This window comes from Scyliorhinus torazame, chromosome 5, assembly GCF_047496885.1.
Source record: "Scyliorhinus torazame isolate Kashiwa2021f chromosome 5, sScyTor2.1, whole genome shotgun sequence".
NCBI lineage: Eukaryota > Metazoa > Chordata > Chondrichthyes > Carcharhiniformes > Scyliorhinidae > Scyliorhinus > Scyliorhinus torazame.
In genome coordinates this window covers 97830523-97840896 of record NC_092711.1, presented here as the reverse complement: position 1 = coordinate 97840896, position 10374 = coordinate 97830523, and the positions used below count along the sequence as shown (strand labels likewise).

The 10374-nt window shown below is 47.3% G+C and overlaps 1 protein-coding gene across 1 annotated transcript; it reads left to right on the top strand.

Annotated features, from left to right (window-relative positions):
• The first annotated feature begins 43 nt into the window (after window positions 1-43).
• On the top strand, window positions 44-4119 carry LOC140421523 (uncharacterized). Its single transcript, XM_072506314.1, has 2 exons — window positions 44-358; window positions 2572-4119. Exon 2 carries the CDS (start codon window positions 2868-2870, stop codon window positions 3651-3653), a length of 786 nt encoding a protein of 261 aa, XP_072362415.1. The 5' UTR covers window positions 44-358; window positions 2572-2867; the 3' UTR covers window positions 3654-4119.
• Window positions 4120-10374: the final 6255 nt, after the last annotated feature.

Sequence of the window (10374 nt, the reverse complement as noted above, 5' to 3'; positions counted from 1 at the left end):
CGATGCTGCTCTCGGACGGGAGGTTTCACTGATCTCCGGTGTAGGCTCCAAACCCCAATAAGAAGTTTCCGGGCCCGGGTTTGCATCGAGCGGCGGGGCAGCTGCGGCCTGCTCCCGGTGATAGGCCTGAGTAAACCGCCGCGGTCTTTATAGAGGCTGCAAACCCGCAGGGGGCAAAACATCAGAGATAGAGTTTGTTGTGAAACCAATGGGATGTAAAACAGGAGGTCAGGGTTACAGTCAACAACAACAACTTCTATTTATATAACACCTTTAACATCATAAATCATCCCAGTCAACCTCACAGGAACATTATAAAACAAAGTGAGGCACCCAGAAACAAAAGGAGGTCAAAGAGGTGAGTTTTAAAGAGAGTCTGAAAGAAGGTAAGTGAGGTGGAGACAGGGAGGTTTAGGGAGGGAATTCAGTGCTTGGGGCCGAGGGAACTTAAAACCATGGCGGAGTTATTGGAATCGGGGGTGTGCAAGAGTCCAGGATCAGAACTGTGCAGATATCTCAGGGGGTTGTGGGGCTGGAGGAGATGACAGACCCAGGGAGAGATGAGGCCATGGAGGGATTTGAAAACAAGGGTGAGAATTGACTGGGAGCGAATGCAAGTCTCGGAGCACAGGGATCATAGGGGAAAGGAACTTGCTGTGAATTAAGACATGGGTAGCAGACATTTGGATGGATTTAAGTTTACAGAGGTAGAATGTGGGGGAGCCAGGTGTGTAATGGAATTGTCGAATCGGGAGGTGACAAAGGCATGACCGAGGTTTCAGCCCAGGCACACAGACACAAGAGAGAGGCCGGATAATGTAATGTAGGTGGAAACGGGCAGTCTTAGTGATAGCACAGACATGAGTCCAAAGATGTGCAGGTTCGGTGGATTAGCCATGCTAAATTGCCTTAGTGTCCAAAAAGGTTAGGTGGGGTGACTGGGTTATGGGGATAGGGTGGAGGTGTGGGCTCAGGTAGGCAGCCTTCAGGACGTGCAGCAATGCAGTATCGCCAAGCAGAAACTGATAGCCAAGTTCCGCACGCATGGGTACAGCCTCAACCGAGACCTTGGATTCATGTTGTATTACATTCACCCCCCACAATCTGGCCTGGGCTTGCGAAATCCTACCAACTGTTCTCGCTTGAGACAATTCACATCTCTTTAATCTGTGATTATCCCTCTCTCCAGTTGCACCGTCTGGACCTGTAAAGATTTAATTACCTGCAAAGATTTGCATTCAAAGTATCATCTTGCATCATTGAATTTGTCTATACATGTGGTTGTGGAACCCACCTCTTCATTCACCTGAGGATGGAGCTGCGCTCCGAAAGCATGTGATTCGACACAAACCTGTTGGACTTTAACTTGGTGTTGTAATACTTCTTACTGTGCTCACCCCAGTCCAATGCTGGCATCTCCACATCTAGACTAGTAAAGCAGAGAACCAGGCTGAAGCCCTGGGGATCGGGGTTCCACACGGCAGATCAACTCAGCAACCCAATTCAAGGGCAATTCAGGATGGGTGTAAATGAATACTGAAAATGTCAATCGCGTAACTTTTCCACACACAGAAATGAATGGGGTTTGATAATGTTTCTGTGCAGTTTTAAACCGAGGGCCTTTAAGCAAACATGATAATCACTACACTACAGAAACAGGGAACAGCACCTTCCAAACCAACAACCACTCCCATCTAATCAGCAGATACCCTTACATCAAGAACACACCAGACACTCCCCGCACACATTGACTGACACACCCACACACTCAGGCATGCAGCCACTACCACCTAGGACAGGAGCAGCAGATATATATTTTTTATTCAATTTTTGGCGGGATGTGGGCGTCGCTGGCTAGGCCAGCATTTATTACCCATTCCGAGTTTCCCATCAGAAGGTGATGGTGAGTTGCCTTCTTGAACCACTGCTGTCCTTGAGGTGTAGGTACACCCACTGTGCTGTCAGTGACGTAGTTCCAGGATGTTGCCCCAGCGACAGTGAAGGAGCGGTGATATATTTTAATGTCAGGGTGCTGAATGACTTGGTGAACCTCCAGGTGATGGGGTTCCCGGTATCTGTTGCTCATGTCCTTCTAGATGGTAGTGGTTGTGGGTTTGGAAGGTGCTGTCTAAGGAACCTTGGTGAGTTACTGCAGTGCATCTTGTTGATGATTCACACGGCTGATTGGTTGATTTATTGTCACATGTACCGAAGAACAGTGAAAAGTATTTTTCTGTGGCCAAGGGAACGTACACAGTCCATACATAGTAGACAAAAAGAATAATTGACAAAGAAAATAATTGATTTTATTGTCAGTCTGCAGACAGGAGCTGGAGAACTGAACCCAGGCAGAGGAGGGGGAGGGAGAAAACTGGGAGTGGAGGAAAGAAATGGTGCAGATGGGGAGATGGGTTTGGATTTCAGCCCAGGGAGGAGGGAGAGTGTGTGGGAGGGGGATTTACAGCTTTGGGGGAACAAGAGAGGAAAAAATGTTCCAGAGAAACTAGAATTGTCTGTTCAGAATTTATATGCTCCACTGACAGTGATGACGTTTGTAAATTCCTTTTACAGGATATTAGAAAGGAGGATTTACAGATGTGAGACTGAAACTAAACATCATCTGACAGTCACTCAATTCATCAGGACCTGAAAATCCTCAGACTTTGAATGTTGAAGGAGAAACGATTGTCTCTTCTGTCTGTGAGAAACACTTTTAAACATCAGTGTGACTGGAAAGATATTGAGACAAACACACCTGAGTGAGAGTGTTCCAGTGAACTGACTGAGGAAAGAGCTTTAACCAGTTACACAGCCTGAAGAAACATCACGACCATTCACATTGGGGAGAAACCATACATGTGTCCTGTATGTGGAGAAGACTTCAAGCGATCATCCAACTTGGAGAGACACAAGGACACTGCACCATGGAGAGACCGTGGAAATGTGAGGGATTCAGTTACCCTTCCCTGCTGGAAAACCATTGGCGCAGTCACACTGGGGAGAGGCCATTCACCTGCTGTGTGTGTGGGGAGGGATTCATTCAGTCATCTGGCCTTTGGTCTCACCAGTGGATTCACACTGAGGAAAAGCTATTCATCTGCACCTCCTGTGGAAAGAGGTTCAGGCATTCTTCAGCACTCACTGTACATCAACGCACTCACACTGGGGAGAGGCCGTTCGCCTGCTCCGACTGTGGGAAGGGATTCACTCAGTCATTCCACCTGCTGTCACACCAGCGTGTTCATAGAGGTGAGCGGCCATTCACCTGCTCTGTGTGTGGGAAGGGATTCACCGGATCATCCCACTTGCTGTCACACCAGCGAGTTCACATTAAGGAGAAACCATTCAGCTGCACTTCCTGTGGAAAGAGTTTCAGACAGGCATCCTCCCTCCTTGTACACCAGCGGCTCCATACTGGGGAAAGACCGTTTACTTGCTTTGTGTGTGGGAAGGGATTCACAGTTTTACCCACCCTTCTGAGACACCAGCGAATTCACACTGAAGAGAAACCATTCGGCTGCACCTCCTGTGGAAAGAGTTTCAGGCAGTCATCCAACCTCACTGCTCACCAACGCACTCACACTGCGGAGAGACCATTCACATGCTCCGTGTGTGGGAAGGGATTCAATCGGTCGTCCAACCTCACTGCTTAACAGCGCACTCACACTGGGGAGAAACCGTTTACCTGCTCAGTGTGTGGGAATGGATTCGTGAAGTCTTTCAACTTGCTGACACACCAACGCACTCACACTAAGAGACCATTCAACTGCTGTGTGTGTGTGGGAAGGGATTCACTCAGTCACGATGTCTCCAGAGACATCAGCAAGTTCATAAATGACTGCAGGGGTTGGATTCTGCTGTTGTTGCTGTTGTTTAGTATTGATCATCTGACAATATTTTGTACTTGCTGATGTTAACCCCTATAACCGCTGGAACTTAATCTGCTGAAAATGTCATTTATTGTGGGGGCTACCAGTGTCTATTTTTAAAAGCACCATCTGTGATCTTTCCCCTTCATTCAAGAACTCTCAGCAGAAACCTGTTTAGAATAAATTTCTGAACTTTTGCTTCTATTTTAAATAAATCTTTGGTGTAAAATCTACAATTCAGCATCTGAAAGATCCGACTCCAGGGCTCAAAATATATTTTTTCAATGGCTCTTCTTGAGATTTTCTCGAGAGATGCTCTCTGATTTTCAGGAGTTAATTTTTGGTTTCCATGGTCTCCTTTTCCACTTTCACTGACTCCTTTATTAAGTGATGTAGTCACGCAATCACATTCCCGTCTGTACAAGGGGCTGTTTAGCACAGGGCTAAATCGCTGGCTTTGAAAGCAGACCAAGGCAGGCCAGCAGCACGGTTCAATTCCTGTACCAGCCTCCCCAAACAGGCGCCGGAATGTGGCGACTAGGGGCTTTTCACAGTAACTTCATTGAAGCCTACTTGTGATAATAAGCGATTTTAAAATTTCATTTGTGTTGAGTATTTTTTTAGTTTACTTTTAGTAGATGAGATAGCTCAAATACCAAAGACTGTGTACATATTAAATCTTTTAAATTGGAATCTATAAATTAGGGGCGGGATTCTCCGACCCCCTCCTCCGGGTCGGAGAATCGCCGGGGGTCTCCGTGAATCCAACCCCCACCGTCCTCCAAATTATTCGGCACCCCAAAATGCAGCCCGGCGTGAATCGCGCCGCCCGCCTCGGAGAATGGCGGGGACCAGCGCGACTCAATGGGCCCTGGGGCTGCCATAATTCTCCGGCCCACAATGGGCCGAAGTCCCGCCCGTTTTTTGCCAGTCCCGCCGGCGTAAATTGGAGTAGGTCCTTACCGGCAGGACCTGGCGGCGTGGGCGCCCTCCGGGGTTCTTGGGGGGGCAGGGGGGATCTGGCCCCGGGAGGTGCCCCCACGGTGGCCTGGCCCGCGATCGGGGCCCACCGAAATCCATATACACCACATCAACTGCTTTACCCTCATCCACCTGTTTGGTCACCTTCTCAAAGAACTCTATAAGGTTTGTGAGGCACGACCTACCCTTCACAAAACCATGTTGACTATCTCTAATCATATTATTCCTTTCCAGATGATTATACATCCTATCTCTTATAAACCTTTCCAAGATTTTGCCCACAACAGAAGTAAGGCTCACTGGTCTATAGTTACCGGGCTTATGTCTACTCCCCTTCTTGAACAAGGGGACAACATTTTCTATCCTCCAGTCTTCTGGCACTATTCCTGCAGACAAAGATGACTTAATGATCAAGGCCAAAGGCTCAGCAATCTCCTCCCTAGCTTCCCAGAGAATCCTAGGATAAATCCCATAAATCACTGGGCCAGGTGACTTATCTATTTTCACACTTTCCAGAATTGCTAACACCTCCTCCTTATGAACCTCAAGCCCTTCTAGTCTAGTAGCCTGAATCTCAGTATTCTCCTCGACAACATTGTCTTTTTCCTGTGTGAATACTGACGAAAAATATTAATTTAGCACCTCTCCTATCTCCTCGGACTCCAAGCACAACTTCCCACTACTGTCCTTGACTGGCCCTACTCTTACCCTAGTCATTCTTTTATATTCCTGACATATCTATAGAAAGCTTTAGGGTTATCCTTGATCCTACCTGCCAAAGACTTCTCATGTCCCCTCCTGGCTCTTCTTAGCTCTCTCTTTAGGTCCTTCCTAGCTAACTTGTAACTCTCGAGCACCCTAACTGAACCTTCATGTCTCATCTTTACATAAGTCTACTTCCTCTTGACAAGTGTTTCGACTGCTTTAGTAAACCACGGTTCCCTCACTCGACCACTTCCTCCCTGCCTGACAGGTACATACTTATCCAGGACACGCAGTAGCTGTTCCTTCAACAAGCTCCACATTTCCATTGTGCCCATCTCCTGCAGTTTTCATCTCCATCCGATGTATCCTAAGTCTTGCCTCATCGCATCATAATTGCCTTTCCCCAGATATAACTCTTGCCCTGTGGTATATACCTATCCCTTTCCATCACGAAAGTAAACTTAATCGAATTGTGGTCACTATCACCAAAGTGCTCACCTACTTCCAAATCTAACACCTGTCCTGGTTTATTACCCAGTACCAAATCCAATATAGCCTTGCCTCTCATTGGCCTATCTACATACTGTGTCAGGAAACCCTCCTGCAAACATTGGACAAAAACAGACCCATCTAAAGTACTCGAACTATAGAGTTTCCAGTCAATATTTGGAAAGTTGCAGTCCCCCATAACAACTACCCTGTTGCTTTCGCTCCTGTCCAGAATCATCTTTGCAATCCTTTCCTCTACATCTCTGGAACTTTTCGGAGGCCTATAGAAAACCCCTAACAAGGTGACCTCTCCTTTCCTGTTTCTAACCTCAGCCCATACTACCTCAGTAGACGAGTCCTCATCAAACGTCCTTTCTGCCACCATACTGTCCTTGACTAACAATGCCATCCCTCCCCCTCTTTTACCACCTTCCCTGAGCTTACTGAAATATCTAAACCTCGGCACCTGCAACAACCATTCCTGTCCCTGCTCTATCCATGTCTCCGAAATGGCCACAACATCGAAGTCCCAGGTACCAACCCATGCCGCAAGTTCACCCACCTTATTCCGGATGCTCCTGGCATTGAAGAAGACACACTTTAAACCACCTTCCTGCCTGCCGGTACACTCCTGCAACTTTGAAACCCTACTCATGACCTCACTACTCTCAACATCCTGTATACTGGAGCTACAATTCAGGTTCCCAAGCCCCTGCTGAACTAGTTTAAACCCTCCCGAAGAGCATTAGCAAATTTCCCCCCCAGGATATTGGTACACTTCTGGTCCAGGTGCAGACCATCCCGTTTGTAGAGGTCTCACTGACCCCAGAATGAGCCCCAATTATCCAGAAATCTGAAACCCCTCCCTCCTGCACCATCCCTGTAGCCACGTGTTGAACTCCTCTCTCTCCCTATTCCTCGTCTCGCTATCACGTGGCACGGGTAACAACCCAGAGATAATAACTCTGTTTGTCCTAGATCTAAGTTTCCACCCTAGCTCCCTGAATCCCTGCCTTACATCCCTATCCCTTTTCCTACCTATGTCGTTGGTACCTATGTGGACCATGACTTGGGGCTGCTCCCCTTCCCCCTTAAGGATCCCGAAAACACGATCCGAGACATCACGCACCCTGGCACCTGGGAGGCAACACACCAACCATGAGTCTCTCTCGTTCCCACAGAATCTCCTATCCCCCTAACTATGGAGTCGCCAATGACTAATGCTCTACTCCTCTCCCCTCTTCCCTTCTGAGCAACAGGGACAGACTCTGTGCGAGAGACCTGTACCCCATGGCTTAACCCTGGTAAGTCCCCCCCCCCAACAGTATCCAAAGTGGTATACTTGTTACTAAGGGGAACGGCCACAGGGGATCCCTGTATTGACTGCTTCCTCCCAGCCCCTCTCACCATCACCCATCTATCTTTATTCTTCGGAGTAACTACATCCCTGAAGCTTCTATCTATGACCACCTCTGCCTCCCGAATGATCCGAAGTTCATCCAACTCCAGTTCCATAACGCAGTTTCTGAGGAGCTGGAGATGGGTGCACTTCCCACAGATGAAATCAGCAGGGACACTAACGGCATCCCTCACCTCAAACAGGAGGAACATTGCACTACCTTCCCTGTCATCCCCTCTAGATAAAAAAAAAGAAAGAAAGAGCTTACCTGTTATTCACTCCCCTTCTCAGCAAGCACTCACTCAGCAACCTCTGCGCCCCGCACGATAACACATGAGGGAAAATAAATAAAAACTACTTACCAGTCACCAGCCAATCCCTTACCTGCAGGTTGTGATGTCACGGTTCAACTTTCCACTTCTACCTGCCCTCGAGTCTTCCTCTTGATCCTTACAGCGGTTGGTTATTTTTGGTTAGAGGAGGGGGTACGGAGGGAAACACTGAAGAAATGTTTTGGGTTTAAGTGTCACTTGACAAGAGCTCCTCCACAAACCACCTCCAAGTTAGGGTGAGCACACGGTCGTATGCAAATTTCCCCTGCAACGGCCAATCAGCAGCTCCGCTCTACTGCCCTCTGCTGCTAGGTGCAGACTCGATGGGCTGAATTGCCTCCTTCTACACTGTAGGAATTCTATGGTTCTAAGTCATTTATATTGATCTAAATAGTTGTGGCCCCAACACAGATCCCAGGGGCAGTCCATTAGTTAATGTGCCAATTTGAAAATGACCCATTTATCCCAACTCACTCTTTTCTGTTAGTTATCCAAGCCTCTATCCATGCTAAAAAATCATCCCCAACACTATAAGTCCTTATCGTCTGCAATAACCTTGTATGTAGTACCTTACGGGTTCAATTCCCATACCAGCTTACCCGAACAGGTGCCGGAATGTTGCGATCAGGGGCTTTTCACAGTAACTTCATACTTGTGACAATAAAAGGTGATCATTATTATTACTGAATGCCTCTTGAAATCTAAATTGAACTTGTTTTATTGTCACGTGTACTGAGGCACAGTAAAACGTATTGTTCTGCCTTCAGTCCAGACAGATCGTTCCATGCATGAAAAAACATAGGACATGCATAAATACACAATGTAAATACATAAGCACAGGCATCGGATGAGAAGATTTGTGAAGAGATCAGTTCAGTCCATAAGAGGGTCATTCAGTAGTCGTAACAGCGGGGAAGAAGCTGTTTTTGAACCTGTTAGTGCTTTTACTCAGACTTTTGTGTCTCCTGCCAGATGGACGAAAGAAAAACACAGATGGGAGGGGTCTTTGATTATGCTGTCTGCTTTCTCAATGCAGCAGGAGGTGTAGATAGAGTCAATAGATGGAAGGCGGGTTTGCGTGATGGATTGGGCGGTGTTCACAACTCTCTGTCGTTTCTTACGGTCTTGGGCAAACCACATCTACTGGTTCCCTTTATCCACCCTGCTTATTATATCCTCAAAGAACTTCAAGCTCCTCTTTTTGGAGGTGAGGATAGGGGATACAGAAGAGAGGGAGATCCCTTCAAAAGGAACTAACTTGTGTTGGAGATATTAAAAACATCTAACTGATTTGACTTTAATCCGGAATATTAATCCTATAACGGGGCTGGACTTGCTTTTCTTTAGAAACACACCCAAATGGATAAACAGCAAAGTTCTATCAAAGTAGTTACTTGTGAGCTCGCTGGTGTCTCAGCAGGGTAGATGAGTGAGCAAATCTCTTGTGACATCTGGAGCAGTTGAATGGCTTCTCCCCAGTGTGAACTCGCTGGTGTGTCAGCAGGGTTGATGACTGAGTGAATCTCTTCCCACACGTGGAGCAGCCAAATGGTCTCTCCCCGCTGTGAATACGCTGGTGTTCCAGCAGGTCGGTTGACCCAGTGAATCCCTTCCCACACACAGAACAGGTGAACGGTCTTTCCCCAGTGTGAACTTGCTGGTGTTTCAGCAGGGCGGAAGAATTAGTGAATCCCTTCCCACAAACAGTGCAGGAGAATGGTCTCTCTCCAGTGTGAATTCGCTGGTGTGTCAGCAGGCGTGACGACCAACTGAATCCCTTCTCACACTTTTTGCAGGTAAACGGCTTCTCTCCAGTGTGAATTCGCTGGTGTACAGTGAGATCAGATAATTGCCTGAACCCAGTCCCACAGTCAGAGCACCTGAGGTCTCTCGCCACTGTGAATATGTTGGTGGCGCAACAGTTTGCCAGAACTTTTATAGCAATTCCCACAGTCTGGGTATTTAAAAGGTCTCTCTTCAGAGTGAACACGCTGGTGAGCCAACAGGTTGCAAGACAGAGTGAATCCCTTCCCACACGTGGAGCAGGTGAACGGTCTCTCCCCAGTGTGACTGCGCCGATGAGTTTCCAGCTCAACTGGATAATTGAATCCCTTCTCACAGTCCCCACATGTCCATGCTTTCTCCCCGTTGTGTCTGCACTTGTGGTTCAAGAGGTCAGATGATTGGCTGAAGTCTCGTCCACACGCAGAGCACGTGTTTAGTTTCTCCCAACTGCGAATGGTGCTTTCTCCTTCCATATTCAAAATCCAAAGATATTCAGGTTACGATAAATTGGGCGACTCAATCAGATCCTGATATGATACCTAGTTCGAGTTTCCCAACTGCAAATTTGTCCCTTTCTCATACTCTGTGAAATTGATTAAAACCAGAAAAAGGTGTAAGTGCAAACCTACAAAGAGACAAAGGCAGGTTGTGAAACTGAGCCAACTGAATCTGGTGATGTGTGGGACCGGCACAAGGAAAAAGTGACCATAAAAACTGCTGAATGTTGTAAAAAACAAACTGGTTCAATGATGTTGTTCAGGGTAGGGAACCTGCCAAACTTGAGTTCTTACAAATTTCTGCTGCCATGCCCCCT

Bases quoted from the DNA above. Each gene is read 5' to 3' on its own strand.
- LOC140421523 (XM_072506314.1), top strand. From the start codon at position 2,868: ATGTGGAGAAGACTTCAAGCGATCATCCAACTTGGAGAGACACAAGGA.